Below are 17,795 nucleotides of genomic sequence, written 5' to 3' on the forward strand. Positions count from 1 at the left end.
ATACAGACACAAACAACAAACATGACAGATGTCTAGTTTATGCAGCACAGCCTTGACTTTGCGTACAAGATAACAACAAACGATGTATTTGGAAGCATTGTGCAACTTTGAATGGGACACGTGTAGTGTTTTGTAGTGGTTGGCAAATGTCGAGATCTCCAGTGGTTTAAGTCATTGGTGTCAGTTGGACATTTGGTATAATCAGAGACGTAGATATCTACGTCTCTGGTATAATTTTGATGTTTTAGTTGCCTCAAATTGATAACAAATTAACAATTAGTGAATTACAATGTACATGTCATTTTGCAAGCATCAGTATTTTAAGGGTTAAATTAAACATGACTCATTTAACGTAGACATATGTTTAATATGATGATAATTGACACATTACCATAACGAAAATAGCACAGAAATTCGGATGGAGTTTCAAAACGTTTGTACATGGCTGGTGGCAATAATTGCAACATGTGCTTCGAGTGTGACAGTCCAGGTAGACACGGCTGTCAAGCGCCAACCTCCCGGACTAAAGTCACCAATGAAGGTATAAGCAACCCCAATAAAATTAAAAAAACTACTTTTTCCTCTAAATCCTCAGTTCTTTATTTCATTCCATAAACCAGTGTTCTTTAGAAACACCGGCAGATGGCAATTTCACCGGTTACATCTACAATCTAAACGCCTGCTACTTTTACCCAAATACCAATTGGAATGGCACAAAAACACCCATTTATTGCTTAGTCGCCGGCTACTTTGAAAATATAACAGCTAGGCTACTCAATTTTTTCTGGAGAACACTGATAAACTTAAAAAATCTTAAATCTGTTTTAAATGTGTATGTATCTTGACAAAAACAGTGATAAAGACTTGGAATTTTAAAAAATCTAGAATTTCATGAAATGTTTGCTCATGACTTCCTATCTTATAACCAATCTGATCATGGTTGATGATCCAACAATTGTATTTCTTTTATTCATAACTTTTCTATGCTTTAAGATTTTCTTTATATAAAACTTTGCATACCAACGTGATTTGTCCTGTATTGATAATATTCCTATTTGAAAATGAGAGCTTTATAAGAAGAGTGTAGACATTCATTTAAGGTATGGTGGGCCAAGGAGTTAACGCCAGATTTCCATATTGCTGGTCGCTTGACTGAACGGCAGATCAAATATGCATCAGAGGCTGGCTTCAGAAGTATTCTCTCGTTGTTCATGTATGAGACCAATGACGGTGGCAATTTTGGTGGAGAATATTTGCCAACTACTGCCGAAGCCTGGGCTACAGCGCATATGGCAGGTTTACAATATGTCGCGCTCATTGGCGGAAATGATGACTGGACCAGCATTGACACTATTCAAAGATTTCATGATGTATTACCGGCTTTGAGAAAGCCAATATTGTTACATTGTGACCGCGGATATACAATCACATTTGTAACGTTAATGCATATGGCAAACCAGACCAGACACAATTCCAGTTTTGAACCGAAGATTTACAGCCATAATTTTTATAAAATTACGGCAGCTATGGGTCTGGATTTTACTCACGATGACATGAAAGAAGTTGTTGCTAACGTAACTGGTGAACCCGTGGTAGAGAAACCACCAAAACATAATTGTGAACCTGAAGAATGGCGGGACTTCTGGTTAGCACATCCGATTTCCAAGAATTGGTATATGGGAGGCCAAGTACGAAAATGTGATGTGAAAATTCTAGAGCAGACTGGATTTAAAGCAATTATAAATATGAGATTGGGTGTAACCCATAATGGCCAACCTTCCCAAGAACCAACAGCATTACTAAACGTCAAAGACGAGCCAACTACATACGGCAATAGCACAACACCACCTAGGCAGGATCTTAAAACCTTAGAAACTAACAAAATCAATGAACACCATTCATCAGACTACATTAGCAAAAAATCCCGTATTAATTATGAAACTGAAAACCCGCTTGAGTTTGGAGATGATATCGGATATAATGAAGATGCTGAGGAAGAGGTTGTCCTGAAAACTTCACTAAAATACTACCACATTCCAATACGTGAGTGCCACTGCATATTTGAGTTTAAAGATTTATTATTTATTAAGCTTCTGTTAGGCAAATTATTGCACACATGCAATATATATATATATATATATATATATATATATATATATATATATATATATATATATATATATATATATATATATATATATATATATATATATATATATTAAAGAAAAAAAGTATAATGTGGATGGTACTACAACGCAACTTTGTGCTCCTTCTGTCATACGATTTAAAACATTTACTCTGGAATGTACAGCAGGACAAAACAAGCCATGGGCTCCTAAAATTTTTGCTGGTGCCCTAGATTATTCCTCTACATAAGTTGTACCAAAACAACAAATGAAGGCTACTGTGCTGAAAATGTTAATTTAGATCCCTGATGAGTGCAGCATTTAAGTTTTCATTCATTTATTATTGAAACAACAAAGACAAAACACCAAGTTTGATGATAGTTTTCATGTGTGAGTCTTGTTACCATTGCATATTCTTTTCAGCTCCAAACAGCACATTCACTGCATCAATGTTCAGCCAGATACGTGACACACTCATTCAAGCGGGACAGCTCGGACCTGTTATGCTTCATTGCTCAGATGGGCGTAGAGTTGGTGTGTAACTGTTACTTACCTTAGAAGCAACCTAATCTTTGAACCATTAGTTCTGATTTATTAGTCCCCTACCGGTTTCACCGGAGGGGACTTGTGGTTTGCGCTCCTTCAGTCAGTCAGTCTGTCTGTCTGTCTGTCTGTCACACTTTTCTGGATCCTGCGATAACTTTAAAAGTTCTTTATATTTTTTCATGAAACTTGGAGCATGGATAGATGTCAATATGGACATTATGCACGTCATTTCATTTCGTTCCTACGTCAAAAATTCTGGTTGCTATGGCAACAAATAGACTAGAAATACTGCTGAAATGGTGGTTTTCTGGATCCTGCGATTACTTTTAAAGTTCTTAATATTTTTTCATGAAACTTGAAACATGGATAGATGGCAATATGGACATTATGCATGTCATTTCAATTTGTTCCTACGTCAAAAATTCTGGTTGCTATGGCAACAAATATTTAATTTTTTTAATCTGAAAATGGTGGAATTTCTGACAATGGTGGAGCCGATAGGGGACTTATATTGCTTGACAATAGTCTTGTTGAAAGTAGTTTGAAGATATGAAGAAATCAAAACTGGAATGTAAGTGTGACACAGCAAAACAGTTATATGTTCAACCATCAACAATATGTGCCTCTGTCTGGGAAATGCATGTGCATTAAGTGTTGTCCCAGATTACCCTGTGCAGTCCGCACAGGCTATTCAGAAACAAAACTATCCGCTTTTATAGAATATTTTGTTTCAAGGAAGTCTCTTCAAACAAAAATCCAATCTAGGCCGAAAGTTATGTCCCTGGGAACTGCTAATCTGCAACCATGCTTTACACATTAAGCCCCATTTTCCAAGAGTGCTGCATTTAGATTTAGATTTAATTATTCAAAGATCTTTTTCCCACTCCATGATTTTTATATAGAATAATGAAAACAAGTTTGGTGGAGATTGGATGAAAACAACTTGAATTAGAGAGCGGACACTTAATACGGACTGACAGACAGACTGACCGACAGACAAGCTCACTCCTATATACCCCCTAAAATCGTTTGTGGGGGTATAATCACTTGAGTAAAGTGCGTACATGTAAACCACATACAATGGACCCATTGTTTTGCTTTCTTTCTTCAATGTAAAAATAGATGAAATTGTACTATATAGAAATCATGATAATATGGAAAAGGCAACAATTTAAGGGGGCATAGTAAAATATAACAGGTTATACTATTTTCAAAAATAATACTTAATTTGAATAAGTATTTATTAAATGGTTGCAGAACACATATTTCTAATAGTAAGAAATGCTCTATTAAATATTTATTTTTATAATTATAGAAAGTTGTCCCAGAGGACACCTTTACCTGACATCGTAAAATCAATAGTAGTTTGAAAAATGAGTTTGAATGATTGCAGACTATCCATTACCGAACTATACTGTAGTTAAATGCACATTAAAGTAATTGATTTTTCAAGGCATGAGTTCAAATTCCGAAAAGACACTGTGTTTTTCCCCATTTTGGGAATGGGGCCAGGTCCCTTTGGATTCAGAAAAAATCAAGGCTATTTTACTCAATTTGGGAAATGAGTGTTGTTTTTGTTTTTCTTACGAATGCTCTAAAATTGATAAAAGATAAAAGTGTTTTGAATGTTATAATTTACTAAGGTTCAACTGATAGAGGTGGATGGGAGTTGACCTAGTTGTTGAGATCTAAAACAAATTGTTTGTTCGTTGTTTGGGAACCTTCAATTGGGAATTTTTAGGTCCCATTTGAGAAAAATATAACTTTTCCATTGGGAATGGGGCGAAAAACCGGACCAGAAATTTGAATGAAAAACTCCCACTAAGACATGTATTGAAACAAATGCTGTTTACATCGGTCAAATAATATGACTAAAAATGTAGCTTTACAAGACTATAAGTACATGCAACTATGTGCGCCTTCATATTCTTATTTTTAGTCCTTTAGACCAACTCAGCTCAGCATTCACCATTATTTGGTAACGAAGTTAAGGGGGGTATATAGGAGAGAGCTTGTCTCTCGGTCGTTCGGTGGGTCCATATTAAGTGTCCGCTCTCTAATTAAAGTTGTTTTCATATGATCTTCACCAAACTTGGTCAGATGTTGTATCTAGATGATGTCTAGGTCAAGTTCAAAAATATGGGTCATGCCGGGTCAAAAATTAGGTCACGGGGTCACTTAGTGCGTTTTTAACATTGAGCATTGTGTCCGCTCTCTAATTCAAGTAGTTTTCATCAGAGCTTCACCAAACTTGGTCAGAAGTTGTATCTAGATGATGTGTAGGTCAAGTTCGAACATGGGCCATGCCGGGTGAAAAACTAGGTCACAGAGTCACTTAGTGCGTTTTAAACATTGAGCATGGTGTCCGCTCTCTAATTCAAGTAGTTTTCATCAGAGCTTCACCAAACCTGGTCAGAAGTTGTATCTAGATGATGTGTAGGTCAAGTTCAAACATGGGCCATGCCGGGTCAAAAACTAAGTCACGGGGCCACTTAGTGCGTTTTAAATATTAACAGTGCTCCAGCTAGGCCTAAATCGAAGGGCGCCGCGCCCTGCCCTCCCGAACCTCCGCCCTGCCCCCCCGAACCCCCGCCCTGCCCCCCCCCCCCCCTCTCAAAAAAAAAAAAAAAATTTTTTTTTTTTTTTTTTTTTTTTTACATATGATAATTCATAAATCTCTTATTTCATTGTAATTATTTTAATCCTCATTGAAGACATTATATTTGAATGGTTTAATAATAATGGGAATAATACAATTATTTATTACATATACATTAACATGCAATAGGAAGCATTCCAGAAACACCCGCGCGCTCGAACGTGCCCTTTTCACAAAATACTGCGCGTCGAAAGTGCCCTTTTGACAATATACTGCACGTCGAAAGTGCCCTTTTGACAAAAAAGCCCCCCTGCCCTTTTCAAATCCTAGCTGGAGCACTGTATTAAGCATGGTGTCCGTTGTTTTTTGTGAAGACAACATGCAAAATATTATGTGTCAATGCGAAATGTGGGGGTATTCGTCACGTCTGTGACAAAGCTCTTGTTATTGTTACAATATACTGAATAATTGAGATTATTAGTTACATGTACAATGTTAGTAACTGATGTTGTATGGGATATGCACCCCCAGTAATTTCATACCATACGAGAGCAAAGCTTGAGTATGTATTGAAAGTACTGAGGGTGTATATCCCATACACCATCAGTTACTTACTGTGTAACGATTATTTCTCAACCTACTACTCGATTACTCAGGGTGTATGGAAAATACACCATGGGCACGTGTCCGCTCTAAGCCAATCAGAATAGGTCATTTTTGTAGGAGGTGAGATATTTGCACGTCAATACAGTTAACTCTTGTTTTGGTTTTATTTTCTCAGCCTTTGTGCAGGGAAAGCATGAATGATCACTAAGAAATCACTCTTATGTTTTAAGATTGGAGACTACAGCGGAAAACTTATGCAAGGCAGGTTGCAATAAACTCATTAGTAGCGAGAAAAAAAAACATTGAAACCACTTTGATTTGTGTCAACGTCTTTCTTACATATTGCATGACATACCTTAATTATTTCTTAAAAGCATTCAGATTGGAATGCTCTTTAAGAAAATGTATGGTTATGGGGGTATCTAGGTGCAAAATTTTGACCTTTTTATTGGTTTTGGCCTGTCTGTCTGTCTGTCATTCATTCATTGTGTGTGTCCCGAAACTTTAACCTTGGTCAAAGTTTGATAACTTTTGCAATATTGAAGATAGCAACTTCATATTTGGCATGCATGTGTATCTCACAGAGCTGCACATTTTGAGTGGTGAAAAGTCAAGGTCAAGGTCATCCTTCAAGGTCAAGTTTGGTCATAACTTAGTTCATATTGAAGATAGCAACTTGATATTTAGCATGCATGTGTATCTCATGGAGCTCACTTTGAGTGGTGAAAGGTCAAGGTCATCCTTCAAGGTCAAAGGTCAAATTTATGGCTTCAAAGCGGCGCAATAGGGGGCATTGTGTTCTAACACATTTCTTTTTTTTTGCTTTAGTTGAATGTTTTACATTAAAAAACATAAGGATTTGAATAAGTATATTGTGACCTTGTTGCATCATTCTTCAGCGTACTTTGGTGTGCTGGCAGCCGCTATACACGAGGGGCATGACCTCAACTGGGCTCTCAAGAGGGTCCAGGAACTGGGCTTTGAAGTGAGCCCTGACGTGCAGCCAGACGTGTATAAGATGTACTGCGAATCCTTTGAGCAGTCACACAGCTTTAAGAACGAGGAGTTATAACAGGAAATCTACTTTTAAATGCTGCTTAACCCTTGACCCCTTAGATACGTATTTTTACGCATTTGTAGTCCCTTAGAAAGTTAAATATAACTTAAGACCTTACTTCCAAGATTCAAGTTAAAGGCATCATTTCCAACCCATAGATACTGATGAGGAGCAAACAGCATAAAACCTGAATAGAGTGCGAGTTACTCGCAGGATGTTCTGGTTTTATGCTGTTTGCACATGGCCATTTTCACTTAGCTTCTGAGAGGGAAAGGGTTAAGTGGTGTTGTTAGCGTCTGAATTTTTATTATGGTATTTTAATGTTAGCATATAATGATTATAAACCAGTATTTTAATGTTACTTTGTTATGTCTGCATACAGTAATACAAGTTGTTAAAAGGCATTTTAAAAAGTGCATTTCAAGTTTTAGTGCTTTTACTGTTTCTAGTTGTTTGATACGCCCTTTTAAAAAATGGAGCATCTAATGCAGGCCTTTGCCCAGAGTTTTGTTCGGGCAAAGCAGCAGGGCTTTACTATATTAACAGTTATTATATGTTAATGTTATTTGTATTTATTTAGCTTGTGCTTTGAAGACAGTAGTCTTTTTAGCTCACCTGAGCACAACGTGTTCGAGTTTTCGAAAAATGGTTCTTGTTCGGTGAAAAACATGGCTGCCAGGGGACTTGGCAGATTTCCTTATATGGCTATACTGAAACCTTGTTTACACTCTCGAAGTTAAATGTATCTTCCAATTTTCATGAAACTTGGTCAGAAAATTTGTTCTTATGATATCTGGGCCAAGTTCAAAAATGGTTTGGGTTTCTTGAAAACATGGGCCCCAGGGGGGCTGTTCAGTTTTCCAGTTTTCTTTATATGGATTTTGTAAAACCTTGTTAATGCTCCAATGGCCACATTTATTGGCCAATCTTCATTAAACTTGATCAGAACATGTGTCCTAAATATCGGCCGAGTTTGAAACTGGGTCATTTGATCACCAAAATAGGTCACTAGGTAAAATTACAAAGTATGTTTGTACTCATGAAGTCACTTTCTTTGCCGCTTATGAATGTCTTTCAGAATATTTTTTTGTAACCATATCTCAGGAGAGTTAAAAAATATCAATAAGCCTACAAATTAAATATGTATGTTTTCCTAAAGTACTTTCATTATTTTGAAGGATTATTTATGTTTTTCAGAATAGTTTAGTTCCTCTTGTTTATTGATATATTAATTGTTGTTGCATAAAACCAAATGTGCCATAACCGAACGTTATTCATTATTTGAATTGTTCAAAATACACACTAATCAAAGTCTTTTTAGCTCAACTGATTGCTCAGGTGAGCTTTTGTGACCGGTCTTTGTCCGTCCTATGTCTGTCCGTCCGTCCGTAAACATTTGCTCGTAAACACTCTAGAGGCCACATTTCTTGTCCCATCTTCATGAAACTTGGTCAGAAGCTTTGTCTCAATAAAATCTCGGCTGAGTTCGAAACTTGGTTCAATTGATGTCTCGGACGAGTTCGAAAATGGTCGAGATCAGTGAAAAAACATGGCCGCCAGTGGGGCATTTTTCTCTATATGTATATAGTGGCAGTTTTCCCTATTTGGCTATAGAGAAACCTTGTAAACACTCTAGAAGTCACAATTTTTGCCCAATCATCATGAAAGTTGGTCAAAACATTGGTTTTATTGATATCTCGGACGAGTTTGAAAATGGTCGGGATCAGTGAAAAAACATGGCCTCCAGTGGGGGGGGGGGCATTTTTCTCTATATGTATATAGTGAAAACATGTAACCCTATTAACCCCTATTGATTTTCAGGTCACTAGGTCAAAGGTCAAGGTCACGATGACCAAAAGCAGTAAAATGGTTTCCGGATGATAACTAAAGAACGCATATGCCTAGGATCATGAAACTTCAAAGGTACATTGATCATGACTTGTAGATGACCCCTATTGATTTTCAGGTCACTAGGTCAAAGGTCAAGGTCACGGTGACCCGAAATAGTAAAATGGTTTCCAGATGATAACTCAAGAACGCTTATGCCTAGGATCATGAAACGTCATATGTACATTGATCATGACTCCAATATGACCCCTATTGATTTTCAGGTCACTAGGTCAAAGGTCAAGGTCACGTTGATCCGAAATAGTAAAATGGTTTCCAGATGATAACTCAAGAACGCTTATGCCTAGGATCATGAAACTTCATAGGTACAATGATCATGACTCGCAGATGACCCCTAATGATTTTCAGGTCACTAGGTCAAAGGTCACTGTGACCTGAAATAGTAAAATGGTTTCTGGATGATAACTCAAGAACGCTTATGCCTAGGTTCATGAAACTTCATAGGTATATTGATCATGACTCGCAGATGACCCCTATTGATTATCAGGTCACTAGGCCAAGGTCACAGTGCCAAAAAACGTATTCACACAATGGCTGTCAAGGTCACGGTTACTCAACTTAGAAAAATGGTTTCCGGATGATAACTCAAGAATGCTTACGTCTAGGATCATGAAACTTCATAGGTACATTGATCATGACTGGCAGATGAAATAATGATGAAACTTGACCAGGATGTTTGTCTGGACAATATCTAGGTCAAGTTTGACTTTTGGTAAAGATTAAATGAACTGACTCCTCTCAGGTGAGCGAACTAGGGCCATCTTTGCCCTCTTGTTAAATATATTTACTATACTATTTTGATATGTTTAACTGTTATGTAATGCAATACAAATGTCTATTTATGTCTGGAAAGTCAACAGAAAACAACATAATACATTTATGTAAAAAGAAAGTTTTCCCTTTACCTTTATTTAATCAATTAACATTTAAAATTCATATAATTTATTTGTTCAACATTATGTACTTTGATGTTTATTGATTTCACTAACTTTTTTACTTAACTGAAAGTTGCAACAAAGAATTCAATTTGAGCATTTGTCTAAAAAGAATTTTTATAATTATAAATATTTAATGTGCTTCTTAATCAAATTAGGAAATAACATTCAATATGCAAGATTTTTTTTAATTTATACACCTGAAACATCTTCTATGCATGGGATGTTTAGTTATGTTTGAATTTAATGTAAAATAATGTTAAGTTATGGTAGATATACCAAGCATCTCAATAGTATACTGTGATCCATTTTCAAATTGTTAGTAGTGCTGGATTGGTCATTGACGGCTTTGGTACTACTTAAATGTACCCCAGGTAATATTTAGAATACTTAAATGTACCCCAGGTACAGAAAATATTCTGGGCTAATTTAGACTGTACCTGAAATTTGTATTCCCGCCCCAAATCGTAAAATGCTCTACGGAATATGAAACAAACTTCTCATTGCCTCCACATACTTTTTTAGTAAGATTTTTTAGGTAATATAGAGGCCATTTTACAAAATAAGGACATAAATATGAACATTATTTATTTGAAAAAAAATCCTGGGTAGGTTTCAGTATATACTTCGAACCTGTTGTACATTTAAGTATATTTAAGAGTACCCAGGGACCATTTAAGAAGCACCCAGGCGGACAATTACCAATTGAGCATTAGTACTTAGTATTATAAGTTAGTTATTTGCTCAATATAGAACTTGTTATGACAATATGAGAATTAGACATTCATTGATGATGGTGTTCTTAAACTGTTATTTGAAATATTTGCAAAATATTTTTAGCTCATTTAGTCTTATCTTCAATGGTATGTCCTTATTTTCTTTTCTTTTTTGTTGAAGTTAGAAAACAATGTTCACAAAACATAATTTTGCTGTTAATATTAACTCTTGTTGTAACAAATATATTCTCCACTTTGATTTGTTTAAAACTTCCAAAGTTGACATCTGAACTCTTGCATTATGTCAATTTCTATGAAATTCCTTTACCCTTAGATCATAATGCCCTTTGCATGCTGGGAAATTTGTCTTCTGCTAAAACGTCGTCTGCTGAATTTCTAAAATTAGCATTTTCTTCGATTTTTTTCAAAGAATACTATCAGAATAGCAAACAGTTATGGATCCTGATGAGACGCCACGTTCTGTGGCGTCTCATCTGGATCCAAACTGTTTGCAAAGGCCTTCAAAATTCGGTTCCCGCACTGAAAGGGTTAATTGTCATCATCAAATATATTATTAGTTTCCTCATAAGAAATTGGTAGTAAATGATTGCTTTAAAACAAACAAACCAATCAGTTGCAACGATTGTGAAAGGTATGATTGTATTGCACATAAATAGTACCTGTTTGATTAATTGTGATAATTTTGCTTTCAATGTTTGTTGAAGTATCAAGCATGGCGAATATACAGATTAACAGAATAACATCATTCCATACTGCTGACCAAAATTTCCCCAAAAATATGCCAAACTTACAAGAAACTCAATACTTGGTTTATTGAGTTTATTATACAGCAATTTAGTTCCAATTTTAATTATAATAATTAATTATAATATAAATTTTAAAAAGCAATTAAACATGCACTTATAAACAATTAGTATACTGTTATTTATAATCATGTTAACAATATTCAATTTTTCCGAATATCATGGTCTATCGCGCTTTTATTTTCCCAATAAAAAAAGGCACAGGATGTATAATATAAAGCAAAACAAAATCACTGAACATCATAGAATACTGCTATACTTCTTACTAAGTTTGACAACCTTTTGATTTTACAGTTCATGTTTATATAGTTACTGCTCATACTTAGACTCAGGTCTTGTATTTTAAGACTTGTACAAGTCTCTGATAATGTTTATAGATTTTAATTACCAACTTAATGCTTGTGCTAGACATGTGTGTTCACGCATGTTTTCAATCAGCTGGTGTTAAATGAAATTTGTCATTGTGGTAAGCAAGTTGTACGAGTTGGATTTGTGATTGTATGGTAGTTATTTACTTATCTCGTATATTTATAAAAAATCTGACTTTGTATGTTCTTAGTAAATCATGTATTGTTGATTTGATCAACATAATTTCACAGCACAATTTTGTTGAAATAAATCTGTCTCCAGTTCATAAAAATGATTTAAAGGAATCTCGAAAAACTATTGCAAATTAATTGTCTTTTTGCTGTCTTTTTGTGTAATAAGTTGTCTTATTTCTAAACATAACGTGTCTGTTTTAGCAAAACCCTGTACTTTTTGTAGTTCTATATCTTTCCAAGACATGGATCACAGTTTGGCTTAGATATGCTGCTACTCCTAGCACTCTAGTGATTGCCTGTAAACACAAGCCCAATCACAAGGTAACCGTGCCCTTGACATAAATTCTGTGTTTGCCTTTACATGATAAAATCTAATAGTATGTTAAGATCTTGTTTGTTAGAGATGTGACTTTGTAACACATATCTCTTTGTTCATAAGAGTGTTATATCTACAAAATGTTCTTGTCTTGCATAAGATAAATGTTTTGATGATGGTTATGGAACTTTGTCTTTTAACAATATTGAAATAAAAAATACAACAAATTGAGCATTTCTTTGAATTAACAGTTGATTTTTGTCATTTTTAACCATTATTCAGTCGTGTAAGTAAACATAAATTACATATTAGGTTGGCATATAATATTGCACGGTGGACCTCTTCCAAGTTTGTTTAAATCATGCCCCTTGGGTCCAAACTGACCTGCCCTGACGGTAACTTGCTGCTTTTACCAGCTTTGTTAACCCTTTACCACAGGTATGTATTTTAGAAAGTTTAATTAAATTAAAGACCTTTTGTACTTGATTCAAGTTTTAAAGGCTTCATTTCCAACCCTAAGATACTGTTGAGAAGCAAACAGCATAAAACCTGAACAGACTGAGAGTTACTCGCAGGCTGTTCTGGTTTGATGCTGTTTGCACATAGCCATTTTTACTTTGCTTCTGAGTAGGAAAGGGTTAATATAGTGAAAACTTTCAGAACAAGACTATTGCCAAGCAATATATGTCCCCTACCGGCTCCACCATTGGTTCCATAAAACTTCTGACCAAGTTTGGTGAAGATCAGATGTAAACTACTTGAATTAGAGAGCGGATACCATGCTGAATGTTAAAAAACGCACTAAGTGACCCCGTGACATGTTTTAGGCCCGGAATGTTCAAACTTGTCCTAGAGATCATTTGGATAAAACTTGTGACCAAGTTTGGTGAGGATTGGCTGAAAACTACTTGAATTAGAGAGCGGACCACATGGTGAGGTTTAAAACGCACTAAGATACCCCGTGACCTAGTTTTTGACCCGGCATGACACATTCATACTTGACCTAGACATCATCTAAATACAACTTCTGACCAAGTTTGGTGAAGATTGGATGAAAACTTAGAGAGCGGACAACATTGTGATGTTTAAAATGCACTAAGTGACCCCGTGACCTTGTTTTTGACCCAGCATGACCCATATTCACACTTGCCCTAGACATTATCAAGATACAACTTCTGACAAATTTTGGTGAAGATTGGATAAAAACTACTAGAGAGCGGACAACATGGTGAGGTTTAAAACACACTAAGTGACCCCGTGACCTAGTTTTTGACCTGGCATGGCCCATGTTCGAACTTGACCTACACATCATCTAGTTACAACTTCTGACCAAGTGTGGTGAAGATCTGATTTAAACTACTTGAAATAGAGAACGGACACCATGCTCAATGTGTAAAACGTACTAAGTGATCCTGTGACCTAGTTTTTGATCTGGCATGGTCCATGTTCGAACTTGGCCTTCAGATCATCTAGATAAAACTTCTGACCAAGTTTGGTGAAGATCGGATGAAAACTACTTGAATAAGAGAGGACACCATGCTGAATGTTAAAAAACGCACTAAGTGACCCGTGACCTAGTTTTTGACCCGGCAAGGCCTATGTTTGAACTTGGCCTTAAGATCATCTAGATACAACTTCTGACCAAGTTTGGTGAAGATCGGATGAAAACTACTTGAATTAGAGAGCGGACAACATGCTGAATGTTTAAAACGCACTAAATGACCCCGTGACCTAGTTCTTGACCCGGCAAGGCCCATGTTCGAACTTAGCCTAAACATCATGTAAATACAACTTGTGACCAAGTTTGGTGACAATCAGATGAAAACTATCTGAATTAGAGAGGGGACACTTAATACGGACCGACAGACAGACCGACCGACTTACCGACCGACAAGTTCACTCCTATATACCCCCCTATAATTAAGAGTCTAGTTTAAATTTGTAAGGGGGTAGGCAATTGTCCTCCCCTGACATGGTTCTTAAATCACACACACCCCTGTATATAACGAACACATTAAAAATCTCAGAAACCACAGGGCAGAGGTTTGGTATTAGATTATAACATCATTCAGTGTTCCTCTTCCAAGTTTGTTCTAATCTGACCCCTGGGTCAAAATTGTTTACCCTTGGGGTAAGGTGCTTACCTTGTATACAGTGAAATCTTTAAGATTTCTCTACAACTGCCTGTCCTAGAGGTTTTGTATATATTTGCTCCCCGCAAACATTCTTAGCTGTAATAAAGTCATCCCGATAAGAAATTTTGCAGTATATAAAGTGAAATACAGAGCAAATATTAATACGAAATAAAGGCTAGAAATGCTGATATGGCTAGCAAGTGAGCGGCATTTTAAAAATTAATTAAAGTAATAAAGGGTATAAAACGGCGAAAAATACCTGCATCCGCATGGACGTTGCCATCTTGACTATTAGTGACTACCCCTCTGTTGTATGTGACATGCAATATTGTATGGTGGTCAACTACCAAGTTTGTTCACATAATGGCCTTTTGGTAAAAATGGTCCAACCCTGGGGATTACTTGATACCCTATAATGCACTCTAATGAATACATTCTAACATTCTTTTTCTCAGAAACTTTAAGGCCCATATCTTTGATATTTGTTATGTAATATTTGGTGGACCTCGACCAAATTTGTTTATATCATTCCCTTGGGATCTAATTGGTCCCAACCACCAAAACATGCTCAAGGTGAGCTTTAGTGATCCGCTATAGTTCCGCTTTCGTAGTGCAGTGTTGGTCATGCAGCGTCAACATTTTAATTGTGAGCACTAAAGGCAGCATTTATATCCCAATCTTCAGGAAACTTGGGTAAGAACATTAGTCGCAATGATATCTTGGCCAAGATCAAAACTTGACAGAATGGAGAGACTTAAGTGCATCCACAAAAACATTTCTGAGCCCTAGTTATGCTTTTAAACAAGTCATTTTTAGCAGGTTGCCATGGCATAGTGGTTATGGTGTCCCACTGTGGGAGCATTCTTTAGATCTCGCCCAGAGACAACAAGTACTGTATTTTGTTCCTGGAAACGGACTCAAGAGCCTTTCAATAAGCCTTTGCCTTTCTATGCATTGGAGCTAAAATGAATAAGTTTAAACTAAACAAAAAATTAGCATTGTTTCGCTTGTTACATACAACATATGACATATAACACAATTGTAAGGTAGAATAATACACATATAATTAAATGTAAAATTCAAGCCAAAATTCTTAATAATGTATTATGTACATCATAAACAATATTCGTGTAAAAACCACTAGCTGCTTGACACGCATATTTGGACAAGCTGTGTTTTTTCAGTCAGTTTTAAAGTGATAGGATTTTCATGTTGCCATGCTTACAACCCTAACATTATTCCATTAGGTCGCGACCAATTAATATAGTCTGCATCTACATACTTCGAAACACTGGACGTTTGAGACGAATATCTATACTCTTAAGTTTTTCCAGCAAACATCAGAATCATAACCTGCACTCTGTGTAATGATTTAATGTTCTACTGCCTTCGGCACTGTTACAGTAATAATCCATTTAGAATTGTCCCACTCAGATTAAACGGCTGTTTTCAGGGTTTTCCCACAGGTATTTCCTCATTTCCATCACTGAAACCACAAATAACACTTATTGAAGGTGCTATTTACATCGAACTTTAGATTCTTATTTTATTATATACACATTGTTTTAATTCTGTTAAATGACAATATCAGTACCATAACATTCAAAAACATGGCCTGTTAAAATTAACTTTAGGCATATCTTCAAATTAATGTTGACATTTAGCTCTCTTATCAAAGTCACCATATTTTAAATTCTGAAGATTTATTGTTTTATTTTATTGTTCACATATTAATACCTCCAAGGTAATATTAGTACAAATGTGTGATTTTAGAAGCCATGGGTTACTCACTTTTCAAACATGTTTCTGTACAGGTCGGCTATCGCTTTACAAATGTTTGATGTCAGTCACCATGGGTTACTCACTTTTCAAACATGTGCCCGTACAGGTCCGCTATCGCTATACAAATGTGTGATGTTGGTCACCAGAGGTTACTCACTTTTCAAACATGTGCCTGTACAGGTCCGCTATTGTGCCCTTGTTCTCTTGGCGACCTATGAACTCCTCGTGACGCTGTGAATGCACACTCTTGATTCGATTGGTCCATATTGACAACAAACTCTGCTTTCCTGTTTGAATAAATAGAACAAATTAGAACACGTATTACTACCTTAAACCTGTCCCACTTTATAATAGATACATATTTTTACGTATTTGTAATCCCTTAGAAAATGAAATATAACTTAAAACCTTTCTTACTAAATTCGAGTTTTAAAGACTTCATTTCCAACCATTAGATACTGATGAGCAGCAAACAGCCAAAAACCTGAACAGACTGCAAGTTACTTAACATAATATATTATGTAGAGCTAATTCTATAATATAGATGATAAATAGATCACTGAGATGTGCCACATTAGGAGTGATAAGAATCAACCCTTTCCCACTTAGAATTAAAGTCAAAATGGCTAGGTGCAAACAGCATAAAACCAGAACAGCCTACAAGTAACTTGCAGTCTGTTCAGGCATATTTTCTCTCGCTGGTACCCATTTATACTCCTGGGAGTAAAGGAACAAGTGTAGGCTAAATTGTTTGCTCACAAAAATTCCATTGGTCTGATTGGGATTCAAACTTGGATTCCTGACCAACAACCTACCCCTAGACAAGGGCTGTAACGATACATTCGAATATTTGAATTACTCGAATACGGATGTGGACGAATCTTATTTGTTATTCGCCATCTCCCGAACCGAATATTTGACGAATACAAACAACGTGGTTTCGAGTTTGAAAGTTTAATCATCTTATCTTACCTTACAAATGAAGGTTCATAAATAAACCCCAATATTTAAATGTTCTTCTCCTTATTCCGGCGTTTTTCATAATATTTACCCCACCCACTATGTTACACATTGAGATTATCAACAAAAATGGCGGACACCAGTTGAATATTTACGACATTGAATTGAAAAATCTTTCGATGATTGTTTAATGTTTATTTAGGTTAATACGAGTGTTTCGATCCTCAAACATACACACAAAGGATTAGCAGGCAGATGGAATTTCTTTTTTGTTTATCTTTACGACAATGATTGTGCAAGACTTATCAACAAACATGGAGCCTGCAAAGGGAATGCTATTGATATCGTTGACCTAACTGCCAAATACACGTCGTTTGTCTGGCGCTACTTTGGTTTACTAGTCATGTTTTCAAAACTGTGTTCAACATTTAAGCAGTACTAGTCAGTGTTTTGTTATTTCAAAGTGTAATATTTCATATTTTCAGTATGCAATGATCAAATTGACAAATACTCATAGATTCATACTATATTATGTCATGTCAAGTTGTCAGTATTACTTTGGTTCCTTGAAATTCATATTCGCGAATAAATATTCGTATTCATCACCTAGTGTATTCGTTACAGCCCTACCCTAGACTACTGTTACAGCCAAGTCAAATTGTTTTATGAATAATTTTCATTCTGACCTAAATGATGAGAAGACAGTTTCATGTACCACATGCTGTCTTATCTTTGTGTTTACA

General features: G+C 35.9%; 2 protein-coding genes across 3 annotated transcripts in view; one reads left to right on the forward strand and one right to left on the reverse strand.

Moving 5' to 3' along the window:
* The first annotated feature begins 19 nt into the window (after nt 1-19).
* LOC127880787 (uncharacterized) lies at nt 20-12,406 on the forward strand. Its single transcript, XM_052428200.1, has 4 exons — nt 20-541; nt 1,101-2,043; nt 2,550-2,660; nt 6,777-12,406. The coding sequence occupies exons 1-4, from the start codon at nt 419-421 to the stop codon at nt 6,947-6,949; spliced, it is 1,350 nt and encodes a 449-aa protein (XP_052284160.1). The 5' UTR covers nt 20-418; the 3' UTR covers nt 6,950-12,406.
* A 2,885-nt stretch (nt 12,407-15,291) lies between these two features.
* Nucleotides 15,292-17,795, reverse strand: part of LOC127832490 (integrator complex subunit 13-like) — a 130,917-nt gene continuing 128,413 nt past the window's right edge. For both annotated transcript variants that reach the window (XM_052357993.1, XM_052357992.1), the window contains exons 16-17: nt 16,250-16,379; nt 15,292-15,796 (exon numbers count right to left, since the gene is read on the reverse strand). In XM_052357993.1, the coding sequence (XP_052213953.1) occupies nt 15,760-15,796; nt 16,250-16,379 (167 nt within the window). In that variant the 3' untranslated portion in view covers nt 15,292-15,759. The remainder of the gene's footprint in view (nt 15,797-16,249; nt 16,380-17,795) is intronic.

Source organism: Dreissena polymorpha, chromosome 5, assembly GCF_020536995.1.
Source record: "Dreissena polymorpha isolate Duluth1 chromosome 5, UMN_Dpol_1.0, whole genome shotgun sequence".
NCBI lineage: Eukaryota > Metazoa > Mollusca > Bivalvia > Myida > Dreissenidae > Dreissena > Dreissena polymorpha.